Source organism: Carassius gibelio, chromosome A7 (genome assembly GCF_023724105.1).
Source record: "Carassius gibelio isolate Cgi1373 ecotype wild population from Czech Republic chromosome A7, carGib1.2-hapl.c, whole genome shotgun sequence".
NCBI lineage: Eukaryota > Metazoa > Chordata > Actinopteri > Cypriniformes > Cyprinidae > Carassius > Carassius gibelio.
In genome coordinates, this window is record NC_068377.1 from 4,416,889 (window position 1) to 4,441,940 (window position 25,052).

At 34.8% G+C, this 25,052-nt stretch overlaps 1 protein-coding gene across 4 annotated transcripts in view; it reads left to right on the forward strand.

Annotated features, from left to right (window-relative positions):
* Positions 1-25,052, forward strand: part of LOC128016469 (Kv channel-interacting protein 4-like) — a 186,425-nt gene that overhangs the window by 147,254 nt on the left and 14,119 nt on the right. For all 4 annotated transcript variants that reach the window (XM_052600995.1, XM_052600993.1, XM_052600992.1 and 1 more), the window contains one exon: positions 19,944-20,068. In XM_052600995.1, coding sequence (XP_052456955.1) covers positions 19,944-20,068 — 125 coding nt within the window. The remainder of the gene's footprint in view (positions 1-19,943; positions 20,069-25,052) is intronic.

A 25,052-nucleotide genomic window follows, 5' to 3' on the forward strand; every position in this document is an offset into this window, starting at 1 on the left:
TGATAATGTTCTGTTTGCTATTGCTTTAAAAGTCTGTGATTTCGGTTCATTCCACCGCTACTTGCTTCACGTTTTGTTTTGTCACACGATTCAGTTGGGTCTGATCCCAGTGCAGGGAATTTCTGTCAGTCAGTGACTCTGATTCAGCACATTTACTGCTCAAACTTAGATCCAATGTGTTATTTCTAAAGTCTAAAGCAAATCTCAAGTCATAATCAAAACTAGACTTGCGGTTCAGGTTACAAGGTTGCAGTTGAGCCAAGACACATCAAGTTTTATATTTAAATTTTATGATTAAGTTATTATATTGGTGATGAATGCATTTTGGCACAAGATACAATAAGTAAACAATGCAGCAAGCATGTGCCAAACTTTTAAGACTCCAGACACCCATATATATAATATGAAAGCAGCAGAGGCTAGTTCAGCCACAGCATATATATTTGAGCTGCTTACTTTCTCATTTGTCCAAGGTCACACAGTAAAAATATAAAAATTAAATAAAAAATAAAAACCTACCAGCATATATTTCTAGAGGATGCTTACAAGCCTGACTTTTACTCTTAAGTACTCATAGTGATCTTTCTCTTAGATCTCAGTTAAGAGAGACTACAGAGCTGTAAACCGCAAGATATTTTATAATATCTTAGAACCAAATGGTAACATCATCCAAATATGCACTTAAAATTTTTTTATTAGGCACAGCAACTGCAACTATTGTGTATGAAATGTGCTGTATACATAATATAGCACATTTCATACACAATAGTAATTCAAAGTGCTTTACATAAAAAATTAAAAAAATTGCAACAATAAAAAAATAAAAATAAATAAAAAAACACTTTGAAAATGATTTAAGCTTAAAATGTATTTTAAACAGTTAAGAATAGAAAATCATTATGCATAAAATATTTAAGGTTCAAAAATCATATTATTTTCCATATACTGTACATCAGGGGTGCCCAACCCTGCTCCTGGCGATCGACTGTCCTGAAAAGTTTGGCTCCAACCCTAATCAAACACACCTGCCTTTAATTTTTAAGTGAGCCTGAAAACCTTAATTAGTTGCTTCAGGGGTGTTTGATTAGGATTGGAGCTAAACTTTGCAGGACAGTCGATCGCCAGGAGCAGGGTTGGGCACCCCTGCTGTACATTATTGTTTCTCCTTTATGCCCCGCCTTTCTGAAACGTATTTATTTTTACAAAGCTCATAGGTCTGAAAAGCGAGGTGCACTCTGATTGGCCAGCAAGCCAGTGTGTTGTGATTGGCCGAATACCTCAAGTGTGTGACGGAAATGGTACACCCCTTACCTGGTTCAGGAACTTTCCACCGTAAAATACGCAGCACACATCTGAATATTTGGGTTGAACTGTACTGGAACAGTGTTGTAAATAATAGTTAGTTAACCACTGATTTCTAATTCTGTCCTCTGTTGGAAGAAAAAAAACGAGTAGTTTCGCTTTCACAATGAACACATCATTCAATAATCTGCGTTCACTGCATGGCGGGGCACGAGCATATATGGGCTAAGCGTCTAAAATGCATAGGCTTGAAAGTTTATCCCTTTTGACTTGTTGTTAATGTTGAATGTAAGAATTACTTCCTATAGCAACATTAAAGCGACTGTATCCAGTGATTCAAACTGTTCGAACTTCTTTTTTGTTTTTTAGTTTGATCAAATTCCGCCGTTTTGAATTGAAAGCTGGGCATTCATTTATGGTAATTCATAATTATTGTGACAACAGTAGCATTATTCTGTCTTGCGCTTTCAAGATATTAAGAATACAATGTAAATTGAATGAGTGCATAGTTAAAAATGGCTAAAAATATTATTTGCAGTTCAGACTAATTACAAAAAAAATTATTTAGTTCCCCCCTACCATAGTGGTCTGGTCTTAATAATTAATAAAAAAAAGTTAGTTGAAAAATTCACCAGTGTAGGAACAATGATACAGAGAAAGTGAACAAAGAGGTTTTATATTATTATGATGATTCAATAAAGAAAAAATCTTATTTTGTCGTGAAAGTGCATGATATTCTAGGCTGCCCATGAATTTTTTTTTTTTTCAGTGTACATATAATAGCCTAATATACTTAATGCTTACTATTATAATAACAATTAATTATGCAAAATTACATGTAAGTAACCCTAAGCTAACCCTAACCCTATTATAATTAATATTACATTGTAACAAGGACACCTTAAAATAACCTTACTTTTAAATATTACTAAAAAAGTACTCTTTTTAAAATTATGCAAAAGAGTAAAAGGTCTACACTTTTTGTATTCATACAGTATATCTGTATGGTTATGTACAGTATAGAGTGTTTTATTTATAGTGATTATGTATATAGAGCTCATCCTTTTACTGCAGTTAGTTTACATTTGTATGAATGAGAAATAAAGGGTCATATTTGTAATAGCATTCATTTGCTTTTACATTTGTACAATATTGTGATTTTTCTTTGTAGATGTACATTTCTGGATCTTTTTGATGTAATTAAACCTCACATTCAGTATTCTTTTTAGCAAACTCGTATGATGTGGGAAGGTTTGATTATAAGACATGAACTTTTTTTTTTTTCTCCTCTTAAATCCTATTTTCACTTCATAGCTTTGAAGACGATGTGGTGCATGAGGATGATTACAGACACAAGGATTTCCGCCGTTAATTCATTATTTTCCATCAAGACAATGCAGGCAAATATCCTCCATCAGCATTTTCATGACTTTAATGAATGAACTAAATGTGGAGAAATTATGCTAACTAATCCTGCACTGGCATACTGTATGATTATTCATAACAGGAAGATGCACAGCATCCAATATTTATGAGCTCACATTTTTGCAGGATTTTTTTTTTTTTTTCTGCAATGCGCTTATCATTCTTTAGTTTGCTTGTTTGTTTTGTTTAGGTCTAACTAAACTTCTTGCATCTCAATTTAACGTTTCACAAGGAAAGCGAGTCTTAATTTTATCCCAGGTAAATTTCAGGAGCTTCCTGTATCTGCAGGTGAAGCTTGAAAGTACTGACCTCGTCTTCATGGTAACACTTTAGAATAAGGTTCCATTAGTTAATGTTAGTTAACTACTTTCGTTAACATGAACTAAGCAAGAACAATCCTTCTACAGCATTTATAAGTCTTAGTTCATGTTAATTTCAACATTTACTAATGCATTATTTAAATCAAAAGTTGTGCTTGTTAACATTAGTTAATGCACTGTGAATTACCATGAACTAACAATGAATAACTGTATTTTCATTAACTAACATTAACGAAGATGAATAAATACAGTAATAAATGTATTATTCATTGTTTGTTCATGTTAATTAATACATTAACTAACATTAACTAATGGAACCTTATTCTAAAGTGTTACCGTCTTCATTAATCAGAGTGTCACTAACTTCACACATCCTATCTTAAATGATAGATAAGCTACTAGAGAATATCAGCAGAATACAGACAAGCTGATAATGTATTTGATCACAGATAAAGAGATTGCTGATAGTAAAGTGTACCTCACTCATCCTCTCCCCGAATGGCTTTAGCCTTAACACGATTTCAACAATTGTATCTGCTCAGAACATGCACAGAATAACCTTTTCCTTCATATTTGCTTATCAGGATTTTACAGAGAGGAGCACATAAATCAAATTGTCACACTTGAAGCGGTACCAAGAGAGCAAACTCTTTAATTAAAGCATGTACAACAGTATGCAGAGCTGGATGGGAACATTGTGCTGGCGGCCTTTCAGTTATCAGGGGATTGGCTGTAACTCTGGGACCAATTGTAAGGCTAATTATCCGCTCTAATAAATCAATACAGTTTAATTTACTGTAACACAATATCACTTTAAGCATTACATTATTTAATTATTGCTTATAAAGTGTACTGCTAAATGTACTGCCAAGCATTTATAGTAAACTAAAATATACTTTAATGTCATTTCTGTTGAAAAATATGTCATGCATTTAAATAGATTTGTAACTACACAAGTTGCAATGTAGTACATAGTAAAATATATGCATTTTATATAATACAGGGATAGTTGACCCAAACATGAAAATTTTGTCACTAATTACTAACCTCATTATTATGCTTATTTTTGTTTTCTTTGTGCACAAAAAGTATTCTCGTAGCTTCATGAAATTACGGTTGAACCACTGATGTCACATGGACTATTTTAATAATGTCCTTACTACCTTTCTGGGCCTTGATCGTGGTAGTAACCTTGCTGTCTATGCAGGGTCAGAAAGCTCTTGGATTTCACCAACGGAGGTCTTAACAGGTTTGGAATGGCATGAGGGTGACTAACTAATGACTGAATTGTAATTTATGGGTGAACTATACCTTTAACTTTAAAAACACATTACGTTACAAATCTGGTATTTTACATGCATTTAGTCACATTATAAAAGTACATCTTTAAAGCATGTCAAAGGATTTTAATATTGTAAAGTTTTATTATTGAAACATGATGATTTAAAGTAAAACCTTTAATTTGACTTTACTACAAAGTGCACTTTTTAAAAGTGTACTTAAGAGCGTACTTAAGAAACATAGTCATGAAAGTGTCTCTCTTTAAATACACTCAAGTGGCTTTTTATTTCAACGGTATACATTCATCTAATATTAATATTTATGTATCTTGAATATTGCATTGATCCTGTATGGAAATCAGTTGTAAATCTTGAAAGAGAGCAACTCTTTCTTTTTAGTTTTTTTAGTTTTAGAGCTTAGTGATGAATTAACAAAAAATACTTAAAATAACAAGCTTCTTTCTCTGAAGGGGACATTTCAGCGTAGCTCATTTCCTGTAGACCAGCGGGTAGCTAGTCCATCACTGGACTTGTTCCATTACAAAGGAAAGCATGTCTTTTAGACAGTCTCTCAGACAGCTCTCAGAGAAAAGCAGACTGAGTAATGGCAAAAAGAGCCGTGCTCTGTCGGACTCTGCGGAGGCTCTGTATTACAGCAGAATAGCCTGTGTCAGAATACCTCTGTCTACGCACATGATTGCAAAGAATTGCTTTAGAAATCATATCTATCTTCACTCTGAGCTCTTCAAACATAATCGCCAGAAATGACTTTGGCATAGTTGGATGCATGTGTTTTTGTTTTCTTTATATGCATGAAAAGCCTTTGTCATTATTTTTCCAAAAAGGCCTTCGTTTCGTGTCTTCTTTTCATGTCAATGACCAAATGATAATGAAAGTAATTCAGGACCTTTTCACGGTTGTTTTGACACCGCTCTCTCCTAGTAACGCTGGTGTTGTTTGTCCTGGATAATGCCGAGGGAAAAGACCTTTTCTTTGTGTCTTCTGGCCATCTGTGCTTCATTAGTGTTTGTTCTTTCAACTTTCTCATCTGAAAAGCCTTTCATAAAAACCCTGAATATGAATATGGAGAGGTAAAGTCATTTACACTGGTGGGTTTACTTTAAGAACCAATTTTGATTTCAGACTCTGCCTCATTACAAACAAAATATGGTATGTAGATCTGTACTGATAGTCTAACCAATACTGCATTGGACAACTGTGGCTTTCTCATTCCATCTGTAAATGCAGACAAACAACACAAACCATGCATTCAGAGTGTGAAATAATATAAATGTAGTGCAAACCAATTGTCTCAAGCAGATTCAACCAAAAGGGAAGTGAGCAACATGTGTGGTAAATGGGAATCGGGATGTCAGGATTGGTTGGTGTTAAAGCTTGAGTCAACGTTTCTGGCTGAAAAGCAGACAAAGAATATACTTGAAGCTTAACGCTTCTTTTTTTTAGTGTCTGAACACACGGCTCACAGCAGTGACCTATAAAAGAGACAGAATGCTGTTGACGTTAATAGTTAGTGCCATTAGAAATGAAAAGAGACAGCTATTTCCCCAAAAATAATACCATGTGCAAAATAACAAAACAGAACAGCTGGATACTGATGATCCCTTTAAATTTCACTTCATTCTGCAATGGACTAAACTCGGGATGTACCTTATATGAACATATGAACATGTTCTTCTTTAAGTCAACATGTCAAGTAGACTGACCCCATAATTTCAACATGAAACTGTTGTTAGCTGTCTACTTATAGAATAATGTCATCTTTGGGCTGTCACATCAACCATTCACTGTTATTTGAAAAGAAAAAAAGTATTTTACATTATCGTTTTAGCATGAAAATATGCAATTATTTGAGTAGAAGTATATTTCTGCAGCACTAGCAACATCAAATGGAATCGCAAAAATAATGTCTGCCATGGGTTGGTTAAATAGGTTGTGCCACCCCAAATTCATGCCACAATACAGAATGCCTGACATAAGATCTGTGCTGAAAATATGTATATATTTATTATACGACAAAAAATTATTAAAAAAATAAATAAATAAAAAAAATTGTCTTTTTATCATTCTAATTCTAACTACATCTCACATTTTTCAGTTGCAAGATAGAATTGCAAGATATAGACTCACAATTCTGAAACAAGAAGGAGTTCTAAGTTTATATCTTACAATTCTGACTTGTGAGATATTAAATAAAAAAAAATAAAAAAATGTGAGAACTGAGAATTCTGTGGGAAAGAAAAAAAATATATATATTTTTTATTAGATTTATAAGTACTAATAAAAAGTCAATATGCTATACTAATATGCATGCCAATAAGCAACTAGTTAATAGTTAGAATTGGTCTACTGTACTAAACTAATGTTTCACCAAAGTTCGAATTCTCAGATAAATATCACAATAATTTTTTTTAATTATTTTTTTTAATTATCTGGCAGAAAGGGCTTCCATATAAAATACCCAATCATGATTTTTTTCGCATCGCATCAAACAGGTAAACTCAAATACTCATCAGTCACTTTCACAGCCTCGTTGTGTGTATAATCAAGTTCCTGCAAACCATTCTAATTTAAACTTTTAAATAAAACTGAAAGAGCTGTCAGAAGCTTAAAGGTAGGGGTGAAAAGGATTTCAGAAAAAAACAAAATGCTTTTTGTTCCAGGTGAATTGAAGCACTGAAATTGAACCTTAACTCAACATTCTTGCAGGCCATCTATCACTTTTGTGTTTGCATTTTCTGCACCATTACCTGCTAAAGGTGTCTGATGTCATCTGTGTTGCTAAATGTGCAGAATGTATTCAAGTCCATCTTTGAGCAGGAGCAGATGTGTTTCTGAGTGCTTCATTACAGCACATCTGCACAGATGGATATGATGGGAGGGAAGTGTGCTCACAGAAGCGCTTTTACATCAGCACTGCCAACACCAATCATATATAATAATGTGCATTGCATTGGCCTTTAGAAGGCTTTGTATAAGTTGTCCAGCAAACTTTATGCATTTATGATCACCTGTATATCGGCAGGGTTAATACAGTTGACTAAAACTAAAACCATAAAAAAAAAACTTAATATAAAATAAACTGAGAAAAAAAATGCATAAATTATTTTATTGCTCATTTTAATGTAGTGCTTGATGTATTAAAATAAAACAAATAATTGTTGATAAAAAATCTTATAGATATCTTATAGATATCGTGTAACTTTCGCACACACAAGGATGCCAAAAAAGAGTGTCCATAAAGTGGAATTATTTATAGCATTATATTACCAGACGTTTATCCACCAAAAGCAATTCCACCACTAAAGAGATCATGTGCACAACTTTACAGCTCAAATAACACATAATTTTGTATGGAAACAAATAATGTAAGTGCATTAACAATAATATGAGCTGGAAATTTCTGCTTGTCCCATAAACTTTCCTTGTTAAGCGCATGACTGTACAGTATGGATGATTTGTGTTTGTTTCAATGAATTAGTTATAATTTAATCTGCTAATTGAGAGCATGTCAAGTGTTTTCAACAGAGTTTAAGGGAATTTTGCAGGTTCAATACAAATTAGGTTCAGTCCACAGCAGATCAGAGCTAGATGATAACATAATTGATAATACAATATTAGCAATCAAGCAGTTGAGTTATGCTACATATTACTGTACAGGTGCTGGTCATATAATTAGAATATCATCAAAAAGTTGATTTATTTCACTAATTCCATTCGAAAAGTGAAACTTGAATATTATATTCATTCATTACACACAGATTGATATATTTCAAAGGTTTATTTCTTTTAATTTCGATGATTATAACTGACAACTAAGGAAAATCCCAAATTCAGTATCTCAGAAAATTAGAATATTACTTAAGACCAATACAAAGAGAGGATTTTTAGAAATCTTGGCCAACTGAAAAGTATGAGCATGTACAGAACTCAATACTTAGTTGGGGCTCCTTTTTACTGAATTACTGCAGCAATGAGGCGAGGCATGGAGTCGATCCGTCTGTGGCACTGATCAGGTGATGTGAGAGCCCAGGTTGCTCTGATAGTGTCCTTCAGCTCTTCTGCACAATACCCCATAGATTTTCTATGGGGTTAAGGTCAGGCGAGTTTGCTGACCAATTAAGAACAGGGATACCATGGTCCTTAAACCAGGTACTGGTAGCTTTGGCACTGTGTGCAGGTGCCAAGTCCTGTTGGAAAATGAAATCTGCATCTCCATAAATTTAGTCAGCAGCAGGAAGCATGAAGTTCCTCAACTTGGACCTCAGAAAACACAGTGGACCAACACCAGCAGTTGACTTGCCTCCATAAACCATCACTGACTATGGATACTTTACATTGGACCCTAAAGCAACGTGGATTGTGTGCCTCTCTACTCATTCTCCAGACTCTGGGACCCTGATAGCCAAAGGAAATGCAAAATTTACTTTGATCAGAGAACATAACTCAGAGAACATAACTTTGGACCACTCAGAAGCAGTCCAATTCCTTTTTGAAGCGAGACGCTTCTGAATAGGGCTGTCACTTTTAGTTTGAAAATCGATTGCACAATCGATCGGACCAACCAAAAAAAAGGGAATCGATTTTAACCAAATATGTAAACTATTCATTTTCAAATAATTAAACAATTAAAAATATAGATGTAACAAAACTCACAAACAAGCAGAAAAAGAAAATAAAGATTTACAAAAGTGCAGTATGCGTTGCGAAAGCTAGTCAAAAAATATCAGCAATTTTACACGCCTATAAGACCCAGTGACGTCAAATGCGACTTCTCTGTGCTCACACCAAATGTGAATAGAGCGTCTGGCGCGAATGATTTCAATGTTAAGTCAATGTAAAGACGCGTTTACGCTTGTCTGGGGGTCTCGTGGCACGGTACACGCGAATTCGCCTCATTCGCGCATCTAGTTACAGGAGATTCTGAGTTATGAAAAGGACCATTGCAAGCTTACAGCGTTGGAAAATTGGCAGTAATACCCCCACCTTGCGCAGCTGTACCTGAGTGTCCCTGGGACATCAGTGCGGTCGGAGCACATTTTCTTTTTGAACAGTTGTTTGAAATAGATTGAATCATTATTTAAAATAATGTTGGAGATTTTTGAATTGCCTAAATCATAAATTCAGCCGGGTTGAAGCCTGCAGTGATGTTTTTCTTTTGTTATGGCAGCCATCCCCTCTGCATATATTTTTTTTTTTGAGAATGTTGCACTCCTGTTGCAGTTTGTTATTCTGCACGAAACGTCATGCCAATAAATAAGAAATATTGCTGACTTGTGCGTTTCCAGCACTCTCTTTATGTTCGTCCGTTATTTGACTTTGAAAAAGGAAACGTCTTTTTTTTTTAGACATGGAAAATCAATTTTACGAACGATTCAATGAACACTTATGTCTTAAAAATCGAAAATGATTTTTTTCACAAAAGTGACAGCCCTACTTCTGATGCGGTCTATTGTTCAAGAGCAGCTTGACACAAGGAATGCAACAGCTGAAACCCATGTCTTGCATACGTCTGTGTGCAGTGGTTCTGGAAGCACTGACTCCAGCTGCAGTCCACTCTTTGTGAATCTCCCCCAAATTACTGCTTATGGATTTTGTTTCACAATCCTCTCGAGGGTGTGGTTATCCCTCTTGTTTGTACACTTTTTTTCTTCCAAATCTTTTCCTTCATTTCGCCTCTCTATTAATGTGCTTGGACACAGATCTCTGTGAACAGTCAGCCTCTTTTGCAATCACCTTTTGTGTCTTTCTCTCCTTGTGCAAGGTGTCAGTGATCGTCTTTTGGGCAACTGTCAAGTCAGCAGTCTTCCCCATGAATGTGTAGCCTACAGAACTAGACTGAGAGACCATTTAAAGGCCTTTGCAGGTGTTTTGAGTTAATTAGCTGATTAGAGTGCGCCACCAGGTGTCTCAATATTGAACCTTTTCACAAAATTTGAATTTTTTGAAATACTTAATTTGGGAACTTCCTTAGTTGTCACTTATAAACATCAAAATTAAAAGAAATAAACATTTGAAATATATCAGTCTGTGTGTAATGAATGAATATAATATACAAGTTTCACTTTTTGATGATATTCTAATTATATGACCTTCACCTGTATATAGCTTCCTGCACGAGTGTACTGTATATATGCAGATAAAGTTGAAGTTATTATATATTTAACTTTATATAAAGAGCTGAGCAATAATATAATTCAAAAAAAAAAAATTTGAAATTTGCTTTATAGTGTATTTTGCTTTACTATATACACAAAGTTGGAAATAATATATAACAAACTTTGTAGTTAGAGCTGTGCCATTATAAAGTTTATTATTTTTAGTTTTACATAAACCACTAAACAGCAGAGATTTGCTTTATTATATTGCTTTATGTGGATAATGTATGAATGCAGGTAAAGTAGGTTGTACTATATATCCATCTTTTAATATATCGCTGAGCAATAGTGTATAGTAGTTTTGATTTTTATGATTAAAAAATCAAGCAGTTGAGATTTGCTAATTGTGCGCATGTATAAATGTAAGGTTGGATATTATTAGATGAGTTGAATTTGTTATTAATTATTCATTTGCTAATTAATGTGAGTTATTAAGACGTGGTGATTTGGGAATTATGAATGTTCAAATTATAATAATTGGGTTTAGTGAAAAGTCTACTTACTACTTGTGTACTATTAGTTTGAGTTCTGCGAGCTGGGACTTGAACTCGGGATGGCCAAAGCGCAATCGTGCTGTATGTCAGGGACGAGGGACAAGTCAAATCCTTTCTGTGTTTTATTGAGCTTAACTTGTACTGAACTCAAAATATACCACAAGCATTTGAACTATATAACCATTTGATATATTGCATACAAGTGAACCAAAGTGACGTGAAGCTTTTGGTCATAAATGAGCATTAATAGCATGCAGGTTTGAACATAAGTAGTGATTTCTGTGTAGTATGCTTCGCTTTACACATTAGAAGATATTTAGAGTAGGTAATACTCCTTCCAGACAGATAATATTTGTTATATGTCTGTACCTCTTGCACCCCTTTGACCTTGTCAATATCTGTAGTAAAATTGATTTAAGCAGTGTGTAATGCTGCTCTTGGGTGTTTTATTTTATCTGTAACTCTAGAAAGCATGCTTGTCCTTCTTGACTTGTGGTCTCTTTGGGCAGTGACCTGTTTTTTTCCTTCGTTTCCAGACTGCGTTTTTGACGCCACAAGCAGGTGGTCATGTCTGGGAGCCGACTGGAGAGTAGTGAGGCATTGACTCTCGCAGGAACAGAAAGCTGTGAAGTGTCCAGGCTCATTAGAGCACACTTGTCCGCGCTGAGGTGCATATGCATTATAGATGTGGAGAAACACTGAGAAAATGTGACAGGTGGCAGCAGAAAGGAAAAAGTCATGAAATGAGTTGTAGAATCATAGTGGACTCTGAGGAGAATGTTGAAACAATGAAACTATCCAGACCTCATAATATACCGAACCACATGAATGTGTTTTTAGAACATTGATATAGTGTTAGAATTCTAGACTTTTTACACACATAAGAGATATCTTTTATTAGCATTAACTACTTACTTCAAAGTAAGTAAGATTATTGGAGTACGCTTTACTATAAAACACTATTTCAGCCTTTATTTAATTCAGTGAGTTGCTTACCAGTTTTATTAGTGAGATTTATCAACAATTTCTGAGTGAAAATTGTTCACCGAATAGTTTTCAGCGTAGAATTTTACATTTTCTAATGACACTAGTGGTCCTTTTTATGCTGAATTCATTGGCATAATAATAAGAGTTGTGTTTAGTATTAACTTGGTCTTTCCAGAAGCCCAAAACAAAAACGAGTCAGAAACTTGTTAACTGCATCATCATGTGTTTGATTCGTTGCAGAATTAGCTTTGTGGTCCCACATCTCCACCAATAATCAATCTTCATCACTCTGAAATGAAGCAGTTGTGTATTGTAGCATATGGTGAGCAGAAGTTCAGGTCCCGTATTAGAAACAAGAGCAACATTCAGTTAATTTGGGAATTGACTGTGTGCCCACTGCAGCAAAATAGCATATGTCCTGTGTTTTACAGATTAAAATTGGATATTAGTTTCAATTTTTTATTCGTCCTTGACCATTCCATTTAAAATCCATTGCACTTTTATGTGTCACATAAATGACAGGTTTAAATAAATAAAAAAATATTGAAATATTCACGGTGAAATATTATTACATTTTAAAATAATATTTTTTTTTATTGTTATATATTTTAAGATGTAATTTATTCCTGTGATGCAAAGCTGAATTTTTAGCATCATTACTTCAGTCTTCAGTGCCACATGATCCTTCTGAAATTATATTGTGTTGATTTATTGCTTCAATATTTATTGCTATTAATTGATCAAAAGGCATTGATAATGTTACAAACTATTTATTTTTCAAAAAATCCTGAAATCACTGTTTCCGCAAAAATATTACACAGCAAAAAAAAAAAATAAACTTTTCAACAATGATAAAACCAAGGTCCATTATTAAAAATGTATAATAATTGAGCAGCAAATTAGAATGACTTCCTAAGGATCGTGTGACACTGATGACTGGAGTAATGATGCTGTAAAGTCAGCTTTGATCACAGGAATAAATTACATTTGAAAATGTATTCAAATATTAAACAGCTTTTTAAAAATGCAAAAATATTTCACATAATTGCCGTTTTTACTGTATTTTTCAGCAAATAAAAAAGCCCTGATGGGTGTAAGAGACTTATTAAAAAAAACAAAAAAACATTATGAAATCTTAATTATCCCATACATTTGTCAATGTGTATTCTTTTTAATTGGCTGCATTCAAAATAGTAATCAGTTGAACTTGAACATTCATAAATGCCATAATTAAGGACTCAACGGGCACGGAGTTATTGTAATGACCCTCAAGCACTGACATGCTGCATTGGTTCATAAGACTCATTTCTGTGTCGTCTGTGTCAAGGATTTTATGTTAAATGACTAAAGGCATGTTATGGGATGGATGGATATAAATCTCACATTTGATTTATGAGCCCACTGTCACCTGCTGTGCATATCAGAGTTTTGTTCATCTCAGCAAAAATGTTCCTGTGAATGGCAAAAATGCATCATGACCGACTCGCCTTGTTCTTGCATTGATTAAATGATATCAGGCATGAAGCATCCTTGTTTATTAATAATCTCAGTTAAACATTGATTTAAGGATGAATACTTTATGTTTTATTATTTCAATTTATGTTAGCTAATTCAACGTACTGTTATGGGACACCTCCGGTGCAAGACTTGGTCATTTTCACTGCATGGCACGTTCAATAGTTTCACCTCTGACTCATTTTCATATATCAATAGTCAAGAAAGTAATCCCAGGATTTTATGATTGAGACCTGCGACATCATTTCATTTATAATGTGCATGCTGAATACTATATGATCATGCATCAGGACAATAACACTGCTATATATCTCAAGGTAGCAGCACCTATAGCAAGATATCGTGTAAAATAGCTGCTTAGGGTTTTTTGGGTGCATCTTTAATTTAGGCTGAGGTCTTTAGTAAAAGTAGCATGACTACAAATACAACCCTGATGGTTAGTGCTGTCACCACCCAGACAAATGACCTCAATTGCTTGTCAAGGGTCTCACACCATCTGCCAAAAGAGCCACTTTCTCCTCACAAAGGAATATAATCCATCACCTCTTCTGTTGCTGAGTATCAAGGACTTTCTTTGAAATAACTTCAATAATAGTCACCAAGTAGTCTGAGATACACCACCAGTCAAAAGAATGGACCAGAAAAATGTTAAAACAAATCAAAACCATATTATATTTGACCTTTCTGAAAACTGGTGCAATTTGTCTAGAGACTCCAGATTTGCTACACACGTTTTATCGACCATATTAACCGAGTTTCTTTGTGTTTTCGACACTTTGGGCCCTATAATACACCCGGCGCAATGCGACGCAAGGCCAGGGCAAGTGTGTTTGCTAGTTTCAGTCTGGCACCATTCGCATTTTCCCATCCAGCACCACATAATTTAATTAGAAAATGCATTTGCACTAAATTTTGCGCCCATGGGCGTGCAGATCTAAAAAAGAGATGTGTTCAGGCGCATTGCTGGCGCATTGCATTGGCGCACTGCGCCATAGACCAACTCAAACCTGATCTAAAGTCTGGTGCAATGTTTTTTCTTTGTTATTTAAAGAGCATACACGCTGCTTATTAAACACAGGGACACACAGCAGCACACAAACATGGCAAATATGAAAAATTAAAGGATTGCAATGCGCGACCGGGTGCGCCAACCGCTTTTCTGTCGTTAAAATAGCAAAAGTGGATTTGGACACGCCCTGAGTTCATCTGCACCGTGCGCTTTACACTTTGTGTTTAGGTCGTTAAAATAGGGCTGCTTTTCCTTCTTGATTTGACTTTCTTTTTTTTTTTTTTTTTTTTTTACAATGTTAAGAAATTAATACAAAACAAAGAAAAAAAATTCTACAAAACAATTTTTCAAGCATAAGAATTATATACAAGTATATAAAAATTTTATATCAAAATATTGTTTAAATCATAAAAAATATAACAATGAATGAATACAAAACAATTTTAAGCATTTGAGCATAAAAATTTTTGTTCAACTAATAATAAAAAAGATTTTAAAAAATGTTGATGTTTTGTCCAATCTTTATTTCATGATTGCTATGCTTTTAATCAGACCACAAAACTATATATGGCTGTTGCCATACAGATTGAGTGTTTAGCCTTCGTGATGCTGAATGAAGATGCGGCTGTATTGAGCTCATCTGTTGTCCTTGATATCACTTCGACAGCTCCCCACAGGAAATTCAATCTTGCTACATAAGAGTACATGTGTTGAAGTGAAGGCCACACTCATTATCGGTAGTGCAACAATAAGCGTGTTTAGTCCTTAACAAGAAAGCATGCCATGCAAAAATACAGATAGTTTCTAATTGATTATGAGACCAGTGTGTGACATATAAACTCATGTTTTCTAGGATTGCAAGTTTATATCATAATTCTGACTATAACAATAAAGTAATAATAATAATAATTTCAATCAAATATCACAGTTGGACAATTCCCAATTACGATTTTATAACTCAATTCTGAGAAAAGAAGTCAGAACAGCAGGATATAAACTCGCAACTGTGAAAATAAAAGTCAGAATTGCAAGATAAAAACTCGTAATTACCTTTTTTTGAACGATAAAGTCATAGCAATATGATACTGTCATAATATTTTGAGAATAAACTATATTGCATGAATAAAGATTATTAATGTGAAAATTCCACCTACTCCACACAAAAAAGAAAAAAGTCTGTGGCCTCCTACCTTTCAGTCGTCACATGTATTTAACTTTAAAAACATTAATAAAAAGGTAAAATAATGTGATTTTATTAATAAACACATTTAAGGACAGTGAACTGGTTCCTTGTGGAGATGAGACAGGTTTTCCTTTCACTGCAGGGATCAGATGTCCCCACAACGACACTAAAACCTAAAATCACCAACTGTATTGTTGTGAGAATCAGCAAAGTGCACTCACAAGGAAACCGACTCAATAAACCAAGTCTTTATGAAAATCTAAATAAGTAGAAAGATTTATGTCCTGGTTAGGTTGAGGTTTGGGGGTTTGAAAATATCCTTCGCTCAGCACAAAAACAAAAAGAACAAGTCCTCAATTCATTCTAACAGACTTCACAGAAAGACAAAACTAAAACCTGATCCAGGATCTGCACGAAATGACACATCCATGCCTCCTTTGCTTCATGAACTCATGTCAGCATGCTCCTTTCGACCCTGATTGACGTGGTGACACTCACGCTGTATCTTCTAGGTAGCGCTTGCCTTCAGAACGGCAGCAGGCGTGGAGTTATGGCACGGCTCAAGAAGCTGTTCCTATGCTCTTCTACCAAAGCACCATCCACCACGACCCAAAGCAAGTCCTCTTTCAGCACAAACCTCCAACATCTTTCTTTTTATTGTCCACGCTCTTGTGAAAAAAGAAGTGTGCTTGATTCTATTGAACATGTGTTTGTGGTGTACTTCAAATCTTTAAAGTATATTTTTAAAAACTGTACTTGCAGATTATATAATATTAAGAAAAATAAAAGGCCACTTAAGTGTACTTTAAAAGGGGTTCACCATCAACTGTTTGGTTCCAGAAGCCTGTCCCTTGGGGCAGAAACACATATTTAGACAACTAGGGATGCTCGATATTATCGGCCGATATTGGCTTTAAAATTCATTATCGTAAATATCGGTATCGGTTTAAAGATCCTTATAGATCCCACTTTAAGCCCATGGGGGTATTCACAGTCGAATCCTGGTGCAAGCCCACTTTAAACCCCTTTAGGCAGGTGGGGCTCAAATGGGTCTGACATGAATTGCCCAATTAAGACCCATGCAGTACCCTTACAGGTCCCACTTTTAGTACGTCTGGGTTTCCACGGCTTGCCCCAATATGCAAGCCCATAATGGGGCCCACATTTGCCGCCCATGAAGCCCTCATCTGGCCCCCACATGTCATTGCTGGCTGGGATGTGTCCATTCTGATTGGCAGTCATTTGATGAGTCGCCTTCTGTGGATCAAAGGTTCATATGTTAACCATTAATCTTCCACGCTTCAGGTGTCACAGTAATCACTGTGCCTCCCAATAGCACCCGTCACCTCTGATTAATGCTTTGAGACTCACTCTACATTGTTTTACTGGTTTCTGTTCCTCGCTCATTATTTTTACAGATTATTTAGCCTTTAGGGGTGTAAATAATGTGTAAATCTCTGAAAAACAAGTCATAATGGATGCTAGAATACCTAATTTAATGAAGAATTGTCCAGAAAAAATCCAGTCGTCCAGAAATACCTTTTTAATAAGGGTTCAAATATGAGCTGAAAGCTTTTTTAGATTTAAGGCTAATGTGGTTGAGACACCAAGGCCTGTTAAGATCCTATTGACAGATGTAAAGCCAGATCAAATTGCTTTAAATATTGAGATTTGCTCTAAAACCTTGTCAGTCTGCTTTTATACAACAATTCATTAAACAAGAACTTAATATTGGTTAACTTGCATTTTTGACGATAAATTAACAGTTAATTTTTGTTTTGTTTTTTGCTTTGCCAAGGAAAATAGTTTCAAAGTCAAAGCAGAAAGAATTATTGCTCATCTTTTGAGCAATATGAATCAGTGCTTTTGAACAAGATGGTTTAGTGAATGATTCAGTGACTCACTCATACAGACCTGTGCCGCGTCCCAATGTGCCTACATACACTGCACCCATAAAGTATGTACTCTTTTGGTGAAGAAAAAGTACACACTTGTGACTTTAATGACCTGCTCTGTCACATAGCAATATGCACTCTGTCACTGTAAACTGGGCTGTCAATTATCTCGTCACAGTTAAAATCCTCCAAATGTAATTAATTTACCTTCCTACCTTATTGGAGAGAAAGGAAGTAGCACATTGATCTGCTAGCCCTGGGTCTTTATGCAGAGAGCTCTGCTCATATGTTTGTATAATGATGCATTCAAAAGTTAATATAAAAGTTCACGTTGTTGCAGATTAAATATAACACAGATAGGTTAAATGTTAATTATTAGTAACTCAAACCCCTTAATCTAAATACACACATCAGTCATGTTTGTATTTTTTTTTGTGTGTGTGTGTGTGTGTGGTTCTGAACCGAATCCTTCACAAGAGCACAATGGATTGTGGGCAATATTAGCCATTTTAGTGTGCATGGACGCACACTTCAAAATTCTGCCTGAAATAGTAGACCATCAGGTGACCTTTGGCATATGCTTTTCAGTTTAATGTTAGCTGTTAGCTTCATTTATCAAATAGATACAGTCAAAATAACATTTATTCAGACACCTTCAACCTTTCTCACATTATCAGTTTATTCTCTAAAGTTTAGAAGATAGTAATAAAATATGACAAGAACTCAAAATTAAAATGTGTCAGAAGAAATTTATTTTTATAATCTTAGATAAGACAAAGGTATGAAGGTATGTAATGGATTACAATCAACCAAAAATGATTCAGACAGTTGTTAGTATGACAGTATTTACACAACTATCAATACTTAGTCGAGCAACCCTTAGCCTTAATGACTGTCTGTAGACTCCTGGGCATGCTGTCATCCAGAATATGAATATCCTGAATAATTTTTGGTCCCAAATTTGTTTAGCAGTTTTACTGGTAGTCTACTGTATGAAGATTGGGTATACAGTAATTTGTCACAGTTTACTTTATCTTGCCATCCTCACTTACATGAATGAATTATAGTGTCATGCACCCACTATAGTAAAAAGAAGAAATACCAAAAATTATATCTGGTCTCTGAATAATTTTGTTTTGATTTCATATCCTTCAGTTATTTTCAAACTTAATTATGCCTATTAACACGTATTTTACAAGTGTTTGTTACTTTCATTTTGTCATTTTTTTGCTCCATGGGTTATCATCTTTAATTTAATAGCATTGGAGCTGCCCCATTGCAGTGGCTTAGTGCTGTTATAACGTTTTTGCTGAAATGATGCAGGGAACCATTCGTTCCATAAAAAAAAAAAAAAAAAGTTGATCAACATTTTCTTTTTTTTTTTTTATCTAAAACGGGCTGCTATTTTATATTCCAAAGCCGCTCATATAATACAGAAACACTCAAGCAAGACAAGCTTGTGCATCTCTGCTGCTCTACGCTCAATCCATTCAGTGTGCTTTATCAGCTCGAACATGTCAGCTATGCAGGCGTTAATACTAAATGTTTAACATTATATTCATTGCACACATATACTTCGTGGACATCCTCAATGTCTAATAAGTCCATTCTGCTGTCTGTTGTTCTGTTGTCTGTGTTTCTTTGTCTGAATATGGCACTTATTACATTTGTGTGGTATCAGTGTTTGTAATAAGTGCTAGTAAGGGAGCTTAGTATCGGACCCGATACCGATACTAGTATCAGTATCGGTGCATCCCTACCATTTAGGATGGATAGTATGAACAGGGATTCGCTTGTTTTGTTCATGAATGAATCAGCTTTTTTGACCAAACCAGTAGAGTGAATGATTCAGTTTTTATACAGATATTTCACTTTTTTGTTAATAAATAAATCAGTGTTTTCGAAGAAAAATTTTTTGAGTGAATGATTGCGACACATTAATAAAAACAGTGGCTGCGTCTGAAATTGCATATTCACTTGAATGAATCAGTGCTTTTGAACAAATTGGTTGAAGTAAATGATTCAATGACTTGCTCATAAAGTCATGTGTTGAGGTATTGTTTTTGATGAAAAATATGTTTACATAATATTAGATTTAGATTTAGTTTTAAATTAGGTTTGTATAATGTATTAGATGTACAAGATTTAATGACATCTAAAATATAAATAATATTTTAATGTCATTAAATGTTGTACATCTAATATTCCCTGTGGAATAAAAAGTCTTTTATGTTTTTATATGTTTTGTCATTATTTGGTCCACTACTTATTGATCAGAAATAGAATATTAGATGAACGCTGTGAATTTGAGTATGAAGAGATGGATCGTAAACCTGAAGTTCTGTGTTTCTCTCCAGATAGTGTCGAGGATGAGCTGGAGCTGTCTGCTGTGCGCCATCGACCAGAAGCTTTGGAGCTGCTGGAGGCTCAAACGCGTTTCTCACGCAAAGAGCTTCAAATCCTCTATCGGGGCTTTAAGAGTGTGAGTTAATGCTTTTGACTTCAAAAACAGTTTCTTTTTTTTCTTTTTTTTTTTTTTATTCAATTGCATTTAGAATGAGGATATTGATTATTATCATTTACTTATTATTATTATTATTATTATTATGTCTTTTGACTGTTGGTTTGATGTTGAACATGCCAAACTATCACGCTTGCTACAATAATCAGGTCAGCAAAGGTCCCTGAGGCATAAATGTCCTTTCTCACCTCTGGTGCTCAATCTAATGAGACAACACCGAATTAACTCGACCCAAATTGTCAGGTGACAAAGCGTGAGAGTGGCACAATGGTCCTTTATTATCAGACTCCCAAGGGGAGATATCAGAAGACCGTAATCCTTCCTTCAGACTGCACACAAACACACACACACACCACTGGCAGGTGATGACGGCACTGAGGTTTTCTAGCACCTCATTCATTTTTCCATGTGGTGTCTCAGATACTGTTCATGTTAAACTACTGTTTTCATTATTTGTTATTTGACGTTTAATATCACCTGTCATTTCCACTTCTTTTTATTGGATTTTTAACTATCAAGTTCTAAAATCCTTCAAAAGAGATTTAATTAGTAAATCATTGTCAAGGGTCCTGTCCCAAATTCTGCCCTAAGCCCTCACGTTCCTCCTCTGACCTCACACTTTGATGATGTAATTTTAGGGCTGAGCAAAAGGGCACATGGAAAGCATATGAGCTTTCTTCTGAAACATCAAATATTGAACTGGCCACCCTATGGTCTTGTGAATTTCACAGACTTGCAAATGCAACTGCTTTTGCAAGTGTGCAACATCTCATCAAGTGTGTCATGTGGGACAGGCCTGGCTCACTACAGCTTGTTATTCTCATTTTGCTTTGCTTCTGTAATAGTAGTCTTTGAACTGTTATAACTGCTATTAGAAATGGGTTTCTCTTCATCCATTAACATCTCTGTCTCTATTTCAAAGAACACCAGTGTTGCTCAAAGAGAAAAGTGTTTGTTCATTTATTTATTGCCGTTTTTTTATATATATATATATATATATATATATATATATATATATATATATATATATATATATATTGGCAGTAATCATGCATTCATAAACTATGTTTTTTTTTTTTTTTTTTAGGAGGAGGAATTAATACTTGCATTCAACAAGCATGAATTACATTTATCAAAAGTCAAATTAAAGACATTTATAATGTCACAAAAGATTTCTATTTGAAATAAATGCTGTTATTTTTAACCCTACATGAATCAAAAAATCCTGAAAAATGTATCACGGTTTCCACAAAAAAAAATTAGTGGTAAACTGAAATCAAAACATGGCAGATATTCTGTCCCCGATCCTCAGGGTGCTGTCAGTGAATGATCATGCTTTAGCAAGCTGAACAAATCTTTAAATTACAGTCTGTGTATCTTAACAGTGTTAATGAACCCTGCAATGCTCCCAGAGTTTTTCATAATGTTGAGAAGACTTTGGCAGTGATGGTTTCTGATGAGAACGGTGTGTCTCTAAAAAAAGGTAATTACACGGGGTTTCTCTCATGCTGCCTGCACAAGAGACCGTGGATGACAGCTACACAAAACAATCCCTTTTAATTAACCAGAGCTCACTGTAACACCACAGAACTTTCTCAGACACAGCCTTTCTATGTCAAAGATGTGAAGTGCTGGATTAGACAAGACCACTTACTGCAGGGCTTCTTTCATATAGCAGAGCCCAGGGTAATTGGTGGTGCAGAGGACACATTTCAGATGGGTTTTGTTGTTATTTATAAAAAAATCTGGATGTGGAACAGTTGGTGAATAACAGTTTAAATATGCATATTATGGCAATATACTGTAGAGTGAGTCTTTGGAAATGTTATCTTAAAGGGATAGTTCACCCAAAAACAAAAAAATTGATGTAGAGGAGTTTGTTTCTATGAGGCACCACGTAGGATTTAAATCAAACTTTGCTTATGAATACATGCATAAAACACGTGCATATACACCTATAAATTACTCACATATACATATACAGTACAGACCAAAAGTTTGGACACACCTTCTCATTCAAAGAGTTTTCTTTATTTTCATGACTATACAATTTTCATAGTCATGAAAATAAAGAAAACTCTTTGAATGAGAAGGTATGTCCAAACTTTTGGTCTGTACTGTATACTACTGGATGTTCAAAAATACATATGTGAGATACACACGCAAACAATGCCAACATCATCCACCGGAGAAATTCACAGACCATGATATCAAACTCGCCAGCAGTAAGGTAATAGGCAGTCTCGATCTAGAAAAAGGTGAGAATTTCATAGCTGTCCTAACCTCTATAGTTAAAAAATATAAAATGTGTTCCCAACTAAGTCCCAGTTTCAATAGTGAGCTTAGCCATTTTCAGAATTTAGGATGTCAAGTTATTTAAATCTGGTTAAAGTTTGCTTTTTGTTAAGCTGTGTTTGTTTTTGTCAAATTCAAACACATTTAACATGTCCACTCTCATGCAAGTGCTGTTTTTTCTTTTGCTTTACTACAACATTATTGTCAGGGGAGGTCAACAGTAAAGAAATCATTATTAAAAGTCAGATGGTATTGTGTCCTTGGCCTGTAAAAGCAAACACGGCTTAACAAAAAGTGAACTTTAACCACATTTAAATAACTTGACATCCTAAATTCTGAAAATGGCTAAGCTCGCCGGCGGATGATGTTGGCATAGTTTGTGTGTTATTATGATAGTGGGCGAAGAAAGAACATTTCGCAAAAATGCTAATTGCTTCAGTTGTAGCACGATCCCTGTCGGTGATTGCAAATGCGGTATGTTTACTTCCATTCACACTTAAGCGACTTCCTTTTACACTAAAATGCTTTCCATTTGCACTGAAAAGTTCATGCACATCCACATATGAAATCACTTACATATATACACCGGTGCTGATCATATAATTAGAATATCATCAAAAAGTTGATTTATTTCACTAATTCCATTCAAAAAGTGAAACTTGTATATTATATTAATTCATTACACAGAGACTGATATATTTCAAATGTTTATTTATTTTAATTTTGATGATTATAACTGCCAACTAGGGAAAATCCCAAATTCAGCATCTCAGAAAATTTAAATATAACTTAAAACCAATACAAAGAGAGGATTTTTAGAAATCTTGACCAACTGAAAAGTATGAACATGAAAAGTATGAGCATGTACAGCACTCAATACTTAGTCGGGACTCCTTTTTCCTGAATTACTGCAGCAATGCGGTGTGGCATGGAGTCGATCAGTCTGTGGCACTGCTCATGTGTTATGAGAGCCCAGGTTGCTCTGATAGTGGCCTTCAGATTTTCTGTTGGGTTAAGGTCAGGCGAGTTTGCTGGCCTATTAAGAACAGGGATGCCATGGTCCTTTAGTCAGAGAACATAACTTTGGACCACTCAGCAGCAGTCCAGTCCTTTTTGAAGCGAGATGCTTCTGACGCTGTCTGTTGTTCAAGAGTGGCTTGACACAATCAATGCGACAGCTGAAACCCATGTCTTGCATACGTCTGTGTGTAGTGGTTCTTGAAGCACTGACTCCAGCTGCAGTCCACTCTTTGTGAATCTCCCCCACATTATTGAATGGGTTTTGTTTTACAATCCTCTCCAGAGTGCGGCTATCCCTCTTGCTTGTACACTATATTCTACCACATCTTTTCCTTCCCTTCGCCTCTCTATTAATGTTTTTGGACACAGAGCTCTGATTAGCTGATTAGAGTGCGCCACCAGGTGTCTCAATATTGAACCTTTTCACAATATTCTAATTTTCTGAGATACTGAATTTGGGAATCTCCTTAGTTGTCAGTTACAAACATTAAATAAAAAGAAATAAACCTTTGAAATATATCGGTCTGAGTGTAATGAATATATATACTATACAAGTTTCACTTTTTGAATGGAATTAGTGAAATAAACTTTTTGATTATTTTATGACCAGCACCTGTATGTAAACAAATAAAGGATATGTTTTTCTTATCTGAACTGCATACATAAGTAAAAAAAAAAAGTATGTATGCGTGAGTGTTTTATGGATGTATATGCGCGCATCGAGTTTACATTTATGTGCCAGTGTTTAATAGGTGTATATGCACGGATCAAGTTTAAATGTATATGTGAGTATGTGCAGGTGTATGCACGCGTCAAGTTTATATGTAAACAAAAGTTATTCACAAGTGTGTATGCATTCATTGCTAACATTATATGTATTGGTATCGATTTCATATTAATGTGCATGTGTATTTTATATATGTATTTTCGAACATCCAGTAGTATGTATGTATAAGTGAGTAATTTATAGGTGTACATGCATGTGTTTTATGTATGTATTCATAAGCGTAGTTTGATTGAAATCCTACACGGCGCCTCATATGTTTCTTGATTCAAAATTTAGCATTATATCACTTGCTCAGCAATTCTTTGCAGTGAATGGGTGCCATCAAAATGAGAGTCCAAACATCACAAAAATGGGCAAGCAATCCACACCAGTCCAGTCCACCAAATAACATCTTGTGATGTCAAAAGCTGTGTGTTTGTAGGAAATAAATACATCAAGATGTTTTTAACTTTAAAACATTACTTCTGGCCAAAATATGAGTCCATGGTCCATAATAACACTTCCTCCAAAACCAATTCGCTGTTGTCCTCTCATATCTACTATACAAGAAAATGCAGGATATGTATGGTGTTCATTGGCTATTAAATTAAATTGTTTCTTAAATGAAATAACATTACATTTAAATATTTTTACATATCAGGCATTGATACTAAGAACTATTAAGATGTTATATATCATTATACAATTTTAAGATATATATGTATTTATCTGGTCTTTTAGAAAGAATGTAGCATTGTGTGATTCTGATTTTTGTAGATCTAAACACTTACCGGGTTATTTTAAGATTGCTCAGCACAGTTCATGTTGGTTCCATCATTGTACTCTAATGCAATTCACAAAAGC